At 34.5% G+C, this 20,008-nt stretch overlaps 1 protein-coding gene across 5 annotated transcripts in view; it reads left to right on the top strand.

Moving 5' to 3' along the window:
- ZNF407 (zinc finger protein 407) overlaps window positions 1-20,008 on the top strand; it is a 609,391-nt gene that overhangs the window by 361,091 nt on the left and 228,292 nt on the right. For all 5 annotated transcript variants that reach the window (XM_072604085.1, XM_072604087.1, XM_072604089.1 and 2 more), the window contains exons 6-7: window positions 2,416-2,499; window positions 19,441-19,561. In XM_072604085.1, coding sequence (XP_072460186.1) covers window positions 2,416-2,499; window positions 19,441-19,561 — 205 coding nt within the window. The remainder of the gene's footprint in view (window positions 1-2,415; window positions 2,500-19,440; window positions 19,562-20,008) is intronic.

The following is a 20,008-nucleotide window of genomic DNA, read 5'->3' as shown; positions in this document are numbered from 1 at the left end:
GTCTTGTAGTCTGCACCATAATGAGAGATAGGGGACAGTGGCTGTTTTCTAATAGAAAATAAAGGATTGGTTTCCGTGTCTTTCTACATTTGAATGCAAAATGGCACACTTGAAACTAATTCAAGTTGTTAAGAAAAGAACCATTTTCCATTATATCCTTGCTATCATATAAACATAGCATGTTAAATCAACCTCTTCTATGCCAAGTGAAATAGTACCTTTAGTTTTTCTTAAAAGTTTAAAGGTTGCAATTCCAAAGAAATAATGATGAAATTGTTAAACATATTCATGGAAATACAGTTGTCTGTACCCACCCACCTCCCTTCTCTCCCCCCAAAGAGCAAATGAAAATTGAACCAAAGATTACAAAAAAAATCAAACCATAGAGGTAGATGTGAAATATAGTACAGTAGAGACTAATATCCCATATGAAATCTTATATGTCATGAAACCAAGGTCACTAATGTATCTGAAATCAAATCAGATGAAAAATGAGAAACCATTTCTGTATGGATTAAATTGTTATGTATATTTACACATAAGAAAGTTATAAATGTAAACTGTACATGTGCAAAGTGAATTAACTTAACGTACAATTTTCTGGCATTTGCCATGTAGCTCATGTACATTTTATATTTCATGGCACAAATTGAGGTTACTAAAGTTGAAGAAGTAGAAAAATAAAATATGATTTCTCTCCAAAAGTAATAAGAATTCTATGCCCTCATTAGTCTTTAAGACTACTCCCTGCGTGCTGTATACCCAAAGTTGTTACCTATACAGCCTAAGCTATGGTTATATGTAAGATGATAGAGAATAATATTTAAATAGAATTAGATCAATATTTTAATTTTAGAGTGAATTTTATTCTGTGATGTTCCGTATTCAGTGCTATCTAATTGATATTATAGCTACTCAGAAAGATTTATACTCAAATTGATTAAATAATTAAATGAATATTTAATTATAATTAAACTTTATTCTTCACAGCCCATCTACTCTATTCCTCTGATTCTATGATGATCTCATGATATCAAGGAATAAATGTGACCCCCCAAAAGGAGAGTGATTATCAGAAACAATATTTTTTAGCTCAGATGCATATATTAGTGATAATGATGATGAATAATTTGATAATATAACTTTGGAAACGTGAGCTAAATATAATTATATTTACATGGTCACTATTGTACTTCCTTCTTTTAAACTATGAACTTTGGAATTGCTGGTATAGGAATGACTTTTTAATGAGAGCCATTTTGCCTTTTGGTATATGGTCTTTCTTTTTTTCTCATACTCAAAAATACCATGATAATTCCAAAATGACTGGAGCCAAATCTTGATCTTATTTCCCCCCCCCGCCGCCAAGTTCTACAGCATGTGTGGAAACCTTTGCAAAACTTGTTGCATTAAATGTCTAAATTAGTAAAGTAGGTAAAGGTGATTTATTTAGTGCTTGGAAAAGTATTTTATAATTTCATTGAATCTCTCCAAGGTTAGTATCATTATTCCATAATGCCCTTCTTCGTGAGCCTTATGGGATGAAACTGCCTAGCTTGCCAGTACTTATTGCCTAAATATGCTACAGTAGAAAGATATATTGTATTTATAAACCATGGGGCAAAGTGTTAGCTGGAATAAAAATATCCCCAAAAACGGTCATTCGCACACTTCTAACAAATACTGTCTGCCAAATCTATCTCTAATTGTTGCAGTGGCATAGAATGAAGAAATATCATTAAAGAGGAACAATAAGAGTTTTCCTGTTTTTTCTCTATAATCCCCAGATTTACTTTCTTTATGTCATGAAAGTTTTCCAAACATAAACAGCATTTAATTGCCATTGATACTGAGTAATGTGGATTTTATTGTTTTATGAGCTCTTCAGTATGTTCAAGAAAACCATTTAATTCACATTATTAAGTAGAAAGTTATTAAGGAAGACCTTGATCGAATCAAGTAAAAAATTCTCCATATCCTTAAGTTGTTAGTAAATTCAATATATTTTATTTAAACAGAATCATATATACTGTATATTAACTTTTCTGAGCAATCTTTACTCAGCACAGAAAGGCCAGATGTATGGGAATTGTAAAAAATCAGGATATGCATAAAAACTGTTCAAGTGCATAAAGCAGCCCCATCTGGAAGACATCTAACAGAAATGAAGTTGTACAAAACCATTCCATTGATAATAAAGCTAATTTTTATGGGTCTGACAAGTATGTAATTATGTTCAGTGGTGCTTTTCAGATTTTATCACAGTCAATAAACCGCAGTGGTAATTTCATTCCCATTTGACATATTTACATGGAAACATTTGATTGGAGGAATTAGTAACCCTGAAAGCCTTGATAGATATGTTTTAATGATCTGTGACCTCCACAGTCCCTCATCTGTTTATTGTTGCAACAGGCGAGAAGTCATTCCTATGTGACCTTTGTGGCTTTGCCGGTGGGACGCGGCATGCCCTCACCAAGCATCGGAGGCAGCACACAGGTCAGTAGATCTGTCTTTGCCCTTTGGTATTTTCTCTGCAGCAAGAGCTTATCATCTAGTGTGGAAACTAAAGCAAAAGAAATAAAATATTCCAACACAAATAATACATGGACTCATCATTTGCTTTGCCTTTTTTCATTTTTGCAAAACCCATATGCTTAGGCTCTAGAGCAAATGCTATTTGAATAAGGTAAGACTTTAAATAATCTGGTTTTTGTATATATATATAAATAGGTAAATCATACATCTCAGGGATCAGGTGTCTTTGGTAAATTAATATTTTCCCCCTACCTTTTCCCTTCTCCTTTCTCTCTCTCTCTCTCTCTCTCTCTCTCTCTCTCTCTCTCTCTCTCTCTCTCTCTCTCTCTCTCTCTCTCTCCTCTCCCTCTCCCTCTCCCTCTCCCTCTCCCTCTCCCTCTCCCTCTCCCTCTCTCTCTCTCCCTCTCCCCCCCCATCTTTTTCTCTCTCTCTTTCGCCCTCCTTCTCTCCCTCTTTCCCTTTTCTCCCACCCCCTCCTCAGTTTAGATCAATGAGCCTACAGTCTGCTTGGCAAGAATCTCCCTAAAGAATTCTGGGTGAATATTAGAGACTTCATATCTATGGTTTCAGACTGAGAGAGATGTGGTTTATTGTCAGTGTTGTATCAATTATCCTTTCGATCTGGAAATTTCAAATGGATTTTAATGAAGATATGTAACTTTACATGAGACTCAGTATAGTTGTATGGAGTGTTTCTCTTTGCAACTGGTATGTGTTCCTATTTGCAGAACTTAATTAATGACTTGGGGAAAGAAATAGGTTCCTTAGGAATGAAGACTAAATAGTTACATGGCTTACTTTAATTTTTCTCAGTAGCTCTTTTTAATTAAAATTTCTTTTTCTAGAAATCTTTGTAAAATGTGTATGTAAAGATCACTTTTCGTTGTTTGAATCTTCTTTGGTTAATGTGTTGAGAAGAAAAAGGCTTGTCAAAGAGAGTCCCTAAAAATAAGCTCCCATTTACATACAGAATGAACTGCAGTAAATATCTGTGAAGGTGCTCTGTTTGGTACTGTTTGTTTCTTGACCTGTGTAGTTTTAACAGTTATTCAAGGAGCAAAATCTCCTGCCCTCAGTAACACTTGTGCTAGTTAATGCAGTCTATAGCTTTCATCACTCAAGTCCATTTGATTCAAATTACTGTAAATAAAGGTTAATATTGAATCAGAATGGACATTGCTTAGTTTACTAGGACCAAGAAAATAAGTGTTAAGGATATCCAAACAGGCTCCAACATAGTATATTCATGCATTCTTTTCCAGATTTAATATTTATAGTGTCAAATCATGTTCTCGTATGCAGTAGACATAGTCTCCAGTCACACCTTTGACTGATCTAACTTCAGTTCTGTTTTAACACTAAAGTTTGTCAGTTTATTGCCACTTGAGTTATGATTATTTAAATGTTAGCAGTAGCTAACCTCATCCCAACCTGGTCTGGCCCTAGAGAGCCACATAACACTCTTACATGATACCTCTGTCAGCGTAGCAGGGCTCTCATGATCTGGCATGTGCTCTACTCTTGCCACCCCAGTGGAGACACTAATGCTGTGATCAGAGGCATTTACAGGTGATAGATCATGAAGCTTGCATCAAGCCGGCATAACTTTATATTTTATGTCAGGACCAGAGGCTCCTTATTACTTTGCTATTAACTTTATGCTATACAGGACAATGTCTCAGAGACAGAGGTATCTGTCTTTTTGGCATTTATCTGCCTCTGTGGCACAAACAATCAGAGATGATTCTTTAACACAAAAATCAGCTCTTAAGTCTATTTGCTTCAAAGAAAACATCCCAGTACAACTCAGCATAGGCTTGGGGCTGTTATGCTGGATTTACAATATTTTCATTCTGCAAACAACATGTTTTCTGGCCCAGGCTTCATATAGTATACTTGGAATCTATATTTCTTTGGTGTATCCCTGTTTGACACGGTTTACCCTGTACATAGAGTACCCAAGCAAATTAGAATCAGGTTTGAAAAGGATAGGTATCAAAAGTGCTCTAACTGGCTTAAATAATTCCTTGCTGCAATACAAACTGTCTAGGGGCAAAACATCTTCCATTCTAGGATTTGCTTTTATCACCTGTCAGAGACCCTTGATTCAAGGGCAAGGGAGCAAATCCTCATATGTAGCTGAAAAGTCCTGCCCAGTTCAATAACCCCCAGTCTAGAAGGAGGAGGCCTGTTGATATCTAGGAAGAGCATACGATCAGTCTTGACAAACAGTTGGTGCAGAAAAGCCCGCTGCTTTGTGTCCATGGCCATGCTGTAGTTGGGCTTCCATCTTCTTCATCTAGCTTTCCTCTCAGTGGTCCATAGGTTCCAAGGCATTTTTGATAGTTATTTTAGCAGAGATTACTAACATTTAAGGAAGAATTTTAAAATGAAGTGGTCCAGTAAATGAATTTATGTGTAGTGTAAAATTATGATGGGAAGAAATATGACATTTACCATATAACCCAATTAATTGTATAGATCCTTAGGAAGGCCCCTGATGTCAATAATAGGTATCAGCCAAAGGTATCAGCCTCAAAGGATTGTTGTGAGGTTCAAGTGAGATGATGTCCGTTTAAACCTTGAAACAATAAGTAAATATCAGCCATTAACATTCTCACCCTTATCATCATCAGACCTGCTACGTATCCTACGAATTTTACTTTTGCTGCCCCTGAGGTGAGCTCTCTGACCTCTGTAGTGTACTGTACTCTGAAACTTCAGGAACATAAGTTGATGATTATTGTTATGCTAAACTTAAAATTAAAATTGTGTAAAAGAGTATAATATTTTTTCTATTTGCATTGGCAAGTACCACTCCATGTACAGTGAAACTCAGAATAACCTGCAGATATCTTATGTGATGCCTTGTGTGGCATCCTGGATAGAAAACTAGCCTTGAAGTCAGTAAAATCTGTGTTTAGATCTTGCCTTTGACATATATTGGCTCTGTTACCCTGGGCAAATTCAGTACCTTAGGTAACTGTCTTAACACTGAAAGTTTTGAGAGAAATCGCTGCTCTCCATTGTTATCAGAGTTCTCTACATCCATAAAATGATAGAAGTTAATTTTTTAAAGTTATACCCATTCAAAGGTTCATTACTTGAAGTGAGGAAATAGTTTTATTACAGAGTGGACTTAACTATCAGATTGTATGCCAGATTTGTCTTTGAATCATCTGCTTTGGATTCAAGATATGTAAGAAGAATGAAATGTTACATGATGTAGCTATCAAAGCAAGAAAAAAATTCAAATTTTTCATCCTACATTTATGGCACCCACAAATCCATGTGGGTCTTATATCTTGTCCTCTGTTTTTTTCATAATCAGTTCTTTCTTACATGCTTACTTGCTTTCTGGTATATTTAGTCGTAGCAAAATCAGGCCATAAAATTTTAAATGAGATAAGAGTTATTTCTATGTGTTGAAAAGAATAAGTGAAAATGTCTCCATTTCCTTATGAGTCTTTAGTATTATTGGATGATTTTATTTTGGTCATGATTCAGAATTTTAGTAAACTGGGTGTGTTTCATTGGATCGTGTAGTCATCTGTGATTTGTCTTTTTATGTAAAAGTATATAATTCCAAAATCATCATAATAATATACAATTTTAAGGCTCAGTCTATATTTTGGTCAAGTTTAAATGAAATGACATCTTTTATTTATAGTCTTGTAACCTAACATATATACATATATATATACACACACAAATAGTAAGTGCTTAATAAATGCATACATGCATGCATGCATTTGTTCATGTCAAATCTAAACATTAAAAAATTAAAATATCTATAAGTACCATTATTCTTAGATACTGTTATAAATTAAATAAATTGTCCTTAATAAAGATGTCATAAAAAGAAAGAAGTTCAAATGAAATAAACCATATTGAACTGTTTTTTAGGGACCTATGTTAAGCCTCTGAACTAAAAATATTTAGTGTTAAGAATGAAAATCTGAGTGCACCCTTAATTTACACCATTTACTTAGACAGTATAGTATGTAAAATTACACATTTTTCTTAGATCCCTTCCCAAACCATGAATGAATGGCTGTAAGGAAGGATTTCTCACCCCAGATACTGCACACCTAAACAATTAGAATAAACAAGTTAGCAATGAATTGTGGTGCTGTCATTCCATCAAGCATGAAGCTTCTGTGGTTTATGGAGTCACCGGAACATTTTATTGGAATTATAATCCTATAATTCAAAATGTTTCTATTTTTTAACTTTATACAATGCAAGGACCAGACCCATAATCTATATACTATGTACTAAAATTTTAGAGAAGTCTTATTTTATTTACCTAGATTACTGTTTGTTGGACCAGGTCTGCTCATTTCAATCTTTGCACATCTTTGCACATATATATGTCAATTTAATAAAAAAATTAATAATGTTTTTATTCAAATGAATGTTTTACTTTGTTTTTCTATTTCTCATAGAAGGTGTGCTTTAATTTTAGTATGCAGTTAAATTACTCTGCATTTCACTTAGAGAACAGCTTAGTTTCTATCAGAAACCATAAAAATGTTTGCAAATATATTTTTGTATCTATTTGTGCATGTTAAGCATAGGTAGAGTACTGAATTGTATGGACAAGTTGATAGTACTTTTTGCTCTGCAGTTATGAAAAGCTTTCATTTGCTTTGGCTAGAAAAAGTACTATCGCCATATAAGTAGATGTTTTTTTCAAGATAATCCAGTAAGATTTTATCTATACTAAGATTTGAGTTGATTTTTGATATCTGATTTATGGTATAAGTTAAGTTTTATCATAATTTGGAATCTTAACCTGTGCTGTTTTGTGAATGTATATGTATGTATCTGTGTATACATGTAAACATGTAAACATAGATATATAAATAATAGAGAATATTTGCACATTATATAATAACATGCAATGTTTGTTGCATAATAATATACGATATAATAATACAATTCAGATGGGCAGCTAGGTGTTGCAGTGGATAGAATGCCAGAATGGGAGTCAAGAAGACTTATTTTTATGAGTTCAAATCTGACCCCAGACTCTTCATAGCTGTTTGACCCTGGTTTGCCTCAGTTTCCTCATCTGTAAAATGAGCTGAAGAAAGAAATGGCAAACCATTCCAATATCTTTGCCAAGGAAACTCCAGAATGGATCACAAAGAGCCAGACACAACTGAAAATGACCGAACAGCCCTAGATAGTTCCTTATCACAGCAGGGGAAAATATATTTGTCCGGTTATTTGTAAATATAAGTAGAAGCACTCCACGATGAAAAGGAAAGTGTTTACATACTAAGCTAGATATATAAGGAGTACCTATACTATAGGAATATATGTATATATAGTGATAAAAACATCTAGAAGTTTACACAAGACAAGATCCAAGAAAAATGTCAACAATAAATGTAGATGTTGAATGTAGATGCATAGACACATGTATTGTACATAACATGCAAGTCAAAGATCCCAGTGCAAAAAGGTAAATTTGACTTCATAGGAATGGCTAAGATGTGGTGGGATAAATTCCATTACTGGAATATAGCTCTGGAAGGGTATTCCTTAATAGAAAGGAGAATAGAAGAGGTAAAAGGACATAGGGTAAAATAACATTGTATATTAATAATCTATTCAGTTTTGAAGTCCAGAAACAGAGGTAGGAATTATGCTAACAGTCTTTAGGTGATGATCAAGGTACAGGCAACAAGCATTTATTAAGCATTTATCCTGTGCTCATGGAGGCAGCAATAGAAGAGATATTATTGTTTGCATGTACTATAAAACACTTTTATAGAAAGAAGATATAAAGTTGTTCAAGCTGATGTGGAAATATATGTGGTGATGGGGCATTTCAGTTATCCTGACATCTTAAGCTCTAACTTCCAACTCACCACTAATTTGCTATTATTTCAGGGAATTCATTTATCATTAGATTTGATTTTCTTATCTGTTGCCAAGTTCTCCCAAAGTCATATGGACTATCTTGGAAGGTAGTCAGGTATCCTCAACCTACCTAGACAGAGACTGGATAATTACTGGTTGACAGCATTGTGGAATCCATTATTTATCAAAAAAATAAATTTCATTAGATGGCTTTTGAGGTTTCATACAACTTTGTGATTCTGAGTTATGTAAAACATTAGTTGCAGCTAAGTTGTGAAAGACTAAATACCAGGCTGAGGATTTTGCATTTTGTCCTTGAGGCAGTAGAGAATTAGGAAGAAGAACTGACTTCTCAAAATAGAAAACTTTTGGTGATGAATTTAGCATAGTTTTGAAACAGTTAAGCAGACTGAATCGAGATTATACAATATTAGAAAACATTGCTACTTATTTGAAAAAATAAAGTAAAAGGAATAGAAAAAAATGGTAGGTAGAGAAAGCAATAAGGTTGAGTTGAGGGTGTGTGTGTCTGTGTGTCTGTGTCTGGGTCTGTGTCTGTGTATGTGTGTCTGTGTCTCTGTATTTTCTCCTACCTCATTAATCTTTGCAAAGGTATTTGCAGTAATGGTGTTCCTTCCTCTTTGGTATAGGGACCAGAGCTCAGAGACTCGACTCTGAGAGCAAGATTTTAAAAGATGAGTTTATAAAATGATTGAAGCAGCAAAAATCACCTTTTGCACTTTATCCTAGTGTTGACTAGCAATAATCATTTTTTAAAGTTTTTCTTAAAAAAAAAAAAGAGCTAATTAAACTCTGACAGTACAAATTCTGCCCTTTTTTTCCAGAAGAAAAACAGTATTTCAGTTTCTTCGTAATAATCCACCCTCTTGTAACTGCCACCGATTGGTTCTTGCTTAGTTCTTTGGGGTCAAGCAAAACAAGAGTAATAATCTCTCTTCTACATGATAACCTTTAAAATATATGAAAACAGGAATTATGTCTCTTTATTTCCCACCCCAGTCCCCACAACCTAAACAATTCTGTCTTCAACTGGTTTTCATAATGGCATTTTCTAGATTTCTCTTACTACCTTGATCTTTCTTTGGGAATATTCTGGATTTTCATCATCTCAAAATGTCACATCTTAAGTTAGGCTACTGTGGATTTTGTCTAATAAATATAGTATAGTAACATTATTACCTCCCTTGTATTGGCTCTGCCTCTATATTTTTCTTTATGTAGCATATTATTCATTCGTTTTAAAAATCTGACTTTTTACACTATTGACCCAGGTTGAACTTACAGTCTGCTAAAACACCTAGATTTTCCCCACACCCTGGTCAACTTTCTGGTGATATTACAACTATTCTTTACCTGTGAAAATTGATTTTTTAAACATGTGTGGGATTTGATATTAGTCTGCTTTAAGTTTCAACTTACTGAATTCAACCCATTCTTCCTGTTAGTCAACATCATTTTTATCCCAACTCTTTTATTACAAATATTAATCATGCCCCCAGATTCATGTCATGCAAAGATTTGACATTCATGTGTTTACATCTTTATCTAAATTACTAGTGAAAATATTGAATAGAACAGAGTCAAGGACAGATCCTTTGAAACTTCCCTAGAAATCTAAACATAGATCTTGTAATCATTATTCAGATTTGTCCAATTTACCTGTCTGAAATCTACCTGTATTTAATTTTTCACCTACATGAAAACTTACTGTTCAAACCTTTCCTGAGTCTAAATCTCCACTGACCTTTACTTATGTGTGCTATTTTCTATTCCTTTAATCATTTTGGTTTCTTTTTTTTCCCATTTAAGGCATTTGAAATCTTGACTAGTTCTATTAAAATCTCCCTCTCCCCTGTTTTATACCCCCTGAATTTTTGTGATTTTTCTTCCTTTCTAAAAGTTAAATACTAATGCATATACAGAAAATAATTGTTTTTAAAGTTAATTGAGTGCCTTGAACATAGGTCCATCTATCCAACTCTACGTCCACCATTTGCCGTTAATGAATAATATGTAATCCCAATTCTTTTCAGTGATTTCTTTTTAACCAGTGGTCCTTTAATGTTGCTGAAGATAAATTTCCTCTTTTGACCTGAATAACAGTCTGTACAAAATATTTTTCAAGATTTTGACTGTTATATTCAATCAGTCACAATAATATATGACTCAAATATCCAAAAACAGAAAACTTGCCTGTTTTTTCCCCTACTTTATCTATTTGTCTATCTGTCTGTCTGTCTGTCTATCTTTTAAATACTCTTGCAAAAAAATGTATAAATTTTTTCAAATAAAAATTAGAAGCATCAGTTGGCTGCAATTCAGTCTTCATGAGAATAAGAGACAAGTATAATGGGAAGATCACAGGACTTGGAGTGAGGAGGTTATATAAATTTCAAACCTTTCTCTGACACTGGTTATGTCACATGGAACACGTCATATAATCACTCTGAATCTATTTCCTTTTCTGCAAAATGTGGATAATAGTATTCAGATTACCTGCCTCACAGAATAGTTGTTACAAAGGTTGATAGAGTTAATGTATATCAAGTACTTTACTAAACTTAGAGAACATTTCAACTGCTTTATTACTGTTATCTTAATAATAGACGTGTATCAGAACAATTGTCAGTTTTTCCACTTTCATTTAATAGATTTGAAACAAGGAGGAAAGGTGGAACTGGTTTCTGTTGGAGAGGTTGTAGAAAGGTAGGCATACCAATACACTGCTTGTTGAGCTATACATCACTCCAATCATTCTGGGAGTCAGTGAAAAATAATGATGAGCAAACAAAAAAGAATTAAAATCTGACCCAGAGAATTCCACTGCTTGGTATATTGTTGAAGTAGGCAAAAGACCAAAAGAACTTAGATCCAAACCTAAACCAGAATGTTTATAGTTTGACTTTTTAGAGCAGCAAACAATTTGAAATAAAACAGATATTCCATTGTGGAATGGCTAAACAAGCCGTGGTTCATGAAATAAAATAGGATATCAGTGTGATTTAAGAAGCAATGAGTATGACAATTATGGAAAACTATGGACAAATTTACATTCATTTACCCAAAGTGAAGGACAACTATTAAAGCAGTACATGCAGTGACAAGCATATAAATGGAAAGAACCATACCCTCAAAAGTAATTGATAGCTTTGTAATTTTAAAAGCCATGCTTAACCCAGAGAAGTGCTTGGATAACCCATTTACCCTTTTCCCCCCCTCCTCCCACCCCCTTCCACCCCACGTCCAGGTAAGGGATTATGGATTCAGAATACTGCAGAACTCTGGACTTGATTGATATGTGCATTAGTTTTACTTAGCTGTTATTTTTGTTGTATGCTTTGTTATAAAGGAGGTTTTATACATACACACATATAGTTATAATTGAGAGATATAATTCTAAATAAAGTGATGCAAAATCAGGAGATATCATTAAATTAAAAACAGCAACAAAAAGCAAACAAATTTATTTGTATTTGTATATATTTTGTATATACTCATCTATGTTTCTGTAATACTTCAATCCTTTTTGAATTGTTTCTGACTCTTTGTGATCTCATTTGAGATTTTCTTGGCAAAGAGACTGAAGTGGTTTGCCATTTCCTTCTCCAGCTTATTTTACAGATGAAGAACTGAGGCAAACAAGGTTAAATAACTTGATATTGTTAAGTGACAGCTATTAAGTCTCTGAGACCAGATTTGAACTCATGGAAATGAGTCTTCATGACTCTAGAACCAGCACTCTATCTTCTGTGCTATCCCTAGAGCAATTTAGGTCAGAGAGTATTTTGTTTTGTCTTTGTATTCTCAGCAGCTAATACAATTTCTTTCACATAGTAGGTGCTTAATAAATATTTGTTAAATTGAACAGGTGGGCATTAATCCGTACTATTTCAGCATTCTGACGTAATTAAAGATAATATTAACCAGTTTTCCCATAGCTTCCCTTCTTAACTGATTCCCTGAGAGCTGATTTTACTTGTACCCTAATATATAGGCCTAATATATTTTCATTCATTAGTTTGTGTTGTTTTACAGTGTAATATCTTTACTTATTGTGGACATATTGAGTTTTGTTAATATTTGTTTTCTTTGAATACTTAAAAGACTATTGAAGCTTAAGTTTCAGTGAAGGCAGTGATTTCAGACTCAAATAGAAAGGGACTCTGTGAGACATATTGACATCAAAAACCACTGTTGTATTTTTATTTAATTTATTAAACATTTCCTAATTACATTTTTATCTGCTTTGAACAAGGACTTTTGTCAGCCTTTGGCCAAGTGGCCTCAAGTTTGACACCTCTGGTTTAAGGGATATAGATTAAAAAAAAATTATTAGATTGTAAATTTGCTTTATATTCATTTGTTCTTTATGTCATTTTGTAAAGCCTGCATCTTAACAGTAGTTAAGATACCAATGAAATCTCTCTCATCCCTGAAAAACTTGAAAGACTTAGTTACAGCATTTAATAGGAGGCATTTGGATATATTATTTAGCATTTCAAAGTTCATGGTCATATGGACAATTTTTATCAATTATTTAAATATTGTATGCCTATCTCTCTATGTACACGTAGATTTTTTTTGATATTTTTAAATATTCCAAACTGTTTATTTCTGTCGCTTTTTATAATTGGATTTTTTTAGATTTTAAAATTAAAATATTTTGCTTATACATCCTTGTTACAAGTATAATTTATCTTCCTACTGTGAAAATATTGTTACAGTTTTACAGATTTGTCCATTTCAGGAAAGAAGCATCTTTATTTTTAATCTGTTTATACAACCCTCTCCTGTTTTCTTATTGCTATATCCAAATTCAATTAAGAAACATATCAAATAATGTTCCATTGAGCACCAGGAGCCTATCTTTCTTTTCCAAAGTATCTCCTTGACTATGAGTAGCCTATATGTATAGAGAGAGATAATTCAACATTTAGTGATTTGCATCTGTAGTTCCTAAATCTGTACAAATGTTGAGAAGAAAGAAATACTTTTAACTTAGTACTAGAAAAATGGCTTTAATCCTTCTGTAGTATAGGAATCAAGCTTGAGTGCTGGAATTTAACAAAAATTAAAAGCAAAGTGCTTTTAATTTTATTCTGACTTTAGAGTAGTTTTCATATTAATAAATATTAACTGAGGTTTATAAAATGTTTTACATTTATTACCTTCTATATGTGGCTTTTGTTGATCAATCCATCAGGTAATGCTTTTCCTTTGAAATTACGTTGTATTTATTTGGTATATATTTTTTATTTTTTTTTAATTTTTTTTCTTTTTTCTTTTTTCTTTTTTTCTTTTCTTTTTTTTTAAATTTAACTTTTAACATTCATTTTCACAAAATTTTGGGTTACAAATTTTCTCCCCTTTTATCCCCTCCTCCCCCAAGCTTTCTAATTGCCCCTGTGACCAATCTGCTCTCTCTTCTATCATCCCTCTCTGCCCTTGTCTCCGTCTTCTCTTTTGTCCTGTAGGGCCAGATAGCTTTCTTTACCCCTTTACCTGTATTTCTTATTTCCTAGTGGTAAGAACATTACAGTTGATCCTAACACTTTGAGTTCCAACTTCTTTACCTCCCTCCCTCTCCACCCCTTCCCTTTGGAAGGCAAGCAATTCAATATAGGCCAAATCTGTGTAGTTTTGCAAATGACTTCCATAATAGTTGTGTTGTATAGGACTAACTATATTTCCCTCCATCCTATCCTGTCCCCCATTACTTCTATTCTCTTTTGATCCTATCCCTCCCCATGAGTGTCGACCTCAAATTGCATTCTCCTCCCCATGCCCTCCTTTCTATCATCCCCCCCACCCTGCTTGTCCCCTTGTCCCCCACTTTCCTGTATTGTGAGATAGGTTTTCCTACTAAAATGAGTGTGCATTTTATTCTTTCCTTTAGTGGAATGTGATGAGAGTAGACTTCATGTTTTTCTCTCACCTCCCCTCTTTATCCCTCCACTAATGAGTCTTTTGCTTGCCTCTTTTATGAGAGATAATTTGCCCCATTCCATTTCTCCCTTTCTCCTCCCAATATATTTCTCTCTCACTGCTTGATTTCATTTTTCTTTTTTTTTTTTAAGATATGATCCCATCCTCTTCAATTCACTCTGTGCACTCTGTCTCTATGTATGTGTGCGTGTGTGCATGTGTGTGTGTGTACTCCCACCCAGTACCCAGATACTGAAATGTTTCAAGAGTTACAAATATTGTCTTTCCATGTAGGAACGTAAACAGTTTAACTTTAGTAAGTCCCTTATAACTTCTCTTTGCTGTTCACCTTTTCATGGTTCTTTTCATTCTTGTGTTTGAAAGTCAAATTTTCTTTTCAGCTCTGGTCTTTTCATCAAGAAAATTTGAAAATCCTCTATTTCATTGAAAGACCATTTTTTCCCCTGAAGTATTATACTCAGTTTTGCTGGGTAGGTGATTCTTGGTTTTAGTCTTAGTTCCTTTGACTTCTGGAATATCCTATTCCATGCCCTTCGATCCCTTAATGTAGAGGCTGCTAGATCTTGTATTATCCTGATTGTATTTCCACAATACTTGAATTGTTTCTTTCTAGCTGCTTGCAATATTTTCTCCTTGACCTGGGAACTCTGGAATTTGGCCACAATGTCCCTAGGAGTTTCTCTTTTTGGATCTCTTTCATGCGGTGTTCTGTGGATTCCTTGAATATTTATTTTGCCCTCTGGTTCTAGAATATCAGGGCAGTTTTCCTTGATAATTTCATGGAAGATGATGTCTAGGCTCTTCTTTTGATCATGGCTTTAAGGTAGTCCCAAAATTTTTAAATTGTCTCTCCTGAATCTATTTTCCAGGTCAGTTGTTTTTCCAATGAGATATTTCACATTATCTTCCATTTTTCCATTCTTCTCTCTTTGTTCTGTGATATCATGCTTTCTCACAAAGTCCTTAGCCTCCATCTGTGCCATTCTAGTTTTGAAAGAACTATTTTCTTCAGTGAGCTTTTGAATCTCCTTTTCCATTTGGCTAATTCTGCTTTTGAAAGCATTCTTCTCCTCAGTGGCTTTTTGAACCTCTTTTGCCAATTGAGTTAGGCTAGTTTTCAAGGTGTTAATTTCTTCAACATTTTTTTGGTTCTCCTTTAGCAGGGAGCTGATCTGCTTTTCATGCTTTTCTTTCATCTCTCTCATTTCTCTTCCCAGTTTTTCCTCCACCTCTCTAACTTGATTTTCAAAATTCTTTTTGAGCTCTTCCATGGCCTGAGCCTTTGGGTAGGCTGGGACACAGAATCCTTGATTTCTGTGTCTTTGCCTGATGGTAAGCATTGTTCTTCCTCATCAGAAAGGAAGGGAGGAAATGTCTGTTCTCCAAGAAAGTAGCCTTCAATAGTCTTATTTCTTTTCCCTTTTCTGGGCATTTTTCCAGCCAGTGACTTGACTTCTGAATATTCTCCTCACACCCACCTCACCTCCTGGTCCTCCCAGCCAGTGTTTGGGGACTGAGATTCAAATGCTGCTTCCAGCCTTAGGGCTTTTGGCGGGAGCAGGGCTGCTATTCAGTGTGAGATTAAGTTCAGGTGGTCAGGTCTGGGCTGGGCTGGGCTCTGTGTCTGCAGCGTGACGGACCTTTTGCGAGAGGTTTGCAGGTCCCTCTGTGGGTGGAGGGACCTGCGTGACCGCTGGAGATCCCGTCCCCGAAGCCCGCTTGGATCTTTTCCTCTCGGTGCCACGGCCACTGCAGGGCTGCCTTCAGCTCCCCGTCTCGGCGCCCAGTCCGCAGCACAAAGGACCCCCCGTGAGAGGTTTGCAGGTCCATCCGGAACAGAAATCTCCCTCGCTCCAATATTCCGTGGCCTCTGGGTGCAGAATTCGCCATAAGTTACTCCCCTGTAGCCGTTCTGTGGGTTGTGGGTTTGGAGCTATGTGTATGTGCATCTTTCTACTCCGCCATCTTGGCTCCGCCTGGTATATATTTCATACATGATTTTTTCCCCCAATGGAATATCATCTACTTGTGAGTAGGGACTGTTTAATTTCTGTCTAGTGTCCCCTACCCCTAGCGAAGCAATTGGCACATTGTACGTCCATTTTGTCTCCAAGATGTTAAAGGACTTGCTGATAAGAGGCAGATCAAGGATTCAAGTCCAAGTCTTCTGATTCCAAATCCTTTACTTTTTTCTACTATGCTAGATTGCCTCCTTAGCCTGAGTGCAGTCTTATACATGATTGTAATTTAGAAATAAACAACTAAACAGCAACATTTCACCCTGGTGCCTTCATTCTAAAGTATTAGAATTCATTCTAATACTTTATCATTTCTTGCAACATAAAAATGATCCTCAATAAACTTTGAAATAATTTCTAAAATTAGAGATTTTAGTAAAATATACCAAGTATATAGAAATTAATAATTAGATATGTGGACAGCAATGCTTTCAGTCAATGCTAATGTCAGTCTTTTTATATTGTATTGTAAGCCATGATATCAAAAGAAAAGAATAACATCTTATTTTTTTGGAATAAAAAAGGCAAGTGACTTGCTCCACAATTAAATTTCTTCACAATTATATAGTGGTGTTTCCATCAATTAATCAAAATGTGTTTATTTGTTTAACATTTTTTATATGCCAGGTACTATGCTAAGTGCCAGAAGATACAAAGAATGGTAAAAATAGCTTTCAAAAAATCAATAACTAATTCTAAATCAATTTTATAAGATGTAAAGTAAATGGAAGGTAATCTTAGAGGGAAAGTCACTGGCAACAGGCAGATCTGAGAGGCCTCCTGTAGGAATTGTGATTTGAACTGAATATTGAAGAAAACTGGAGAATGTAAGAGGTAGAATTGAGGAGGAAAAGAATTCCCGGCCTGTGGGACATCCATTAGAAAGCGCAGAAATAGGAAATATGAGTTTGTATGTGAGGAGTTCAAGTTGATCACTATAGCTTTATTGTAGAATTTGTGGAGGGGGATAAAATGAAAGAAGACTGTAAAAGTAGGAATGGGGCGGGTTATGAAGATTTTAAAGTGCTAAATCTAGGACCTTATTTTTTATCCTGATGGTAACAGGAAAGTATTAGAGGGTTTTGTGTGTGTGTGTGTGTGTGTGTGTGTGTGTGTATTTGTGTATTTATATATGTATGTATGTGTGCACACTCCTGCATGTATGAGTGGGTTTTAATGAGGAGCTGATGTGATCAGAGCAACACTTGAGGAGTGTTACTTTGACAGGTGACTGGAGGAAGGATTGGAGGATTGAGGAGATATTGGAGGCCAGGAGGCCAGTTAGAAGGTTGTTACATTCTTCTGACCAAGAGATGATGAGGGTTTTTTTGTGAATTGAGAGAAAAGAACATATCTGAGAGATTTTATGAAAATGGAAACTATAAGATTTGACAGTAGATTACATATGTTGAGTAAGGGAAAGTCCAGAATGAAGGCTTGGGGAAAAGATGATGAATTCTGTTTTGGACAGTCTCTAAACTTCCCTTTTACATGGTGTTTCTTGGATAAAACCTCATTATGTTGCTGCAGTTGTTCTCATTAGTAACAGAGTGACTTTTTGGGTGTCGAGAATTGGATGAGTATCAGAAAGGTTTTGGAGGTAGAAATACTACTGTTTGGTAGTTGATGGGGATATATGGAATTAGTGATAATTGTAGAATCTAGCATGATACTGAGCTTATAAACTTGGGTAACTAAAGGGATGGTGGTTCCCTTGATAGGTCTGAAATACTTTAGATACAGGTTTATTGGTTTCATAACTAGAAATTTGCCTGCAAGATGATAAATAGTTTTCTGGCTACATGAACTTATGTATTATTAGTATTGTACAGAAATACATTGAGGTCTTTGCACCAGTGATAGTGAAGGGAATATTTCCACCAATAAATTTCCATTTGAATACTTTTTCTAAAATATCATAATACATAAAGTGCCTCCATATGCAATTTTAAAACCATAGTCACTGTACAATATATTATATCTGTTTAAAGTAGGCTGTTTATGCCATTTGGGAAAGCAATTTGGAACCATGCCTCAATAGTTATTAAATTATGTGTATCCTTTCACCCAGTGATGCTACTAGTAGGTCAACACCCCCAAAGAGATGTTTAAAAAAAGAGGAAAATGCCCTATACTTACAAAAAATATTTAAGCAGCTCTTTTTTGTATGGTAAAGAATTGAAAACTGAGGAGGTATTCATCATTTGATGAATGGCTAAACAAGTTACTGTATATGAATATGATGGAATACTAAAAAAAATGACAAAATGGATAATTTCAGAGAAACCTGAAAGACTTGTATGAACAGATTTAAAGTGAAATGAGCAGAACCAGGAGAACAATTTATGCAACAACAAAAATATTGTTAAGAGAAATAGATAAAATGAACTGAGTACAGTTTGAGGTATTGTTTTTTTTTTTGAGGGGGAACATGGCCAGTGTGGGAATTTGTTTTCCTTGACTAGATGTTTGTAATGGATTTTGTTTTTCTTGCATTTCTGAATGGTGATTGGATAGGGAAAAAAATACAGAGCTGAAAATAAGATTGAATTGAAAAAAGAAAATAGACTGTTTAGTTTTATAATAGCAAATTATTTACTGAAATTGTTTGACTATGGAGCATTAATTCTACTCATATATTCAAAATATACTCATTTCATTGACTGATCATTTATTAATTGCCCGCTGTATTGAAAACACCGGCCTAAGTGCTATGGGAACTGCATAGTTTAGGTGAGACATGGTTAATGCCTTCACAGAACTTATACTCAAGAGGGAATAAGATAGAAGTACTGATACCTATAATTCTATGTGAAATGTATGTGATAAAGTTGCAGACAAAATGGTCTCAGAGAAATTTTAACTACTTTGTATTTTCTCTATCATGTCAATGTGTTAAGAAAGAATTGTTGATCTTTACAAATACAATGATAATCACTTTTTAATAATTTGCCATATTTTTCTATAATGAATTTTAATTATAAAGATGCATGACTTTTTAAGAGCTCATTGCCAGTTCCTAACATTTCTTGATATATTACAGGAGAGAAACCATTCAAATGTGATGAGTGTAACTTTGCCTCCACAACCCAATCACATCTGACTCGACATAAACGTGTTCACACAGGAGAAAAACCCTACAGATGTCCCTGGTGTGATTACAGGTAATGAATGGTTTACTAAGAAACAGGTGATAAGATAATGTTCTGGAAATTACTTAAATCACTAGTAAATATAGATCTGAAATTATATGAATACCACACAGGAATTAAGGGGGTCTCATTTAAGTGCTTTTAACATTTATACTTAATGGTAATATGTAAAAAATATGTTCTCATTTTATTAAAAATGTTAGTTAGGACATAGTCATGAATAATATGCTATCGTTTGTGTTCAGCATACATCAATGTCTCTGTTGTCATTTATATGATCCACAAATTTTGTTATTTAGAGAGTATGATGTTCTATGATTCACTGGCACATTGTGTGACTGTGAGAATATTTATGGTACGATGATAAGGTTTTGTTTTAGTGTGATACAGGGTCGTTGAACAAGGGCACAATTTTTGTAATTCCAGTCATCTTATTCTCTTCCCTTTATTCATTTCTTG

The sequence above is a fragment of the Notamacropus eugenii genome, chromosome 4 (genome assembly GCF_028372415.1).
Source record: "Notamacropus eugenii isolate mMacEug1 chromosome 4, mMacEug1.pri_v2, whole genome shotgun sequence".
In the NCBI taxonomy this organism is placed as follows: domain Eukaryota; kingdom Metazoa; phylum Chordata; class Mammalia; order Diprotodontia; family Macropodidae; genus Notamacropus; species Notamacropus eugenii.
This window is presented reverse-complemented; position numbering and strand designations above follow the sequence as displayed.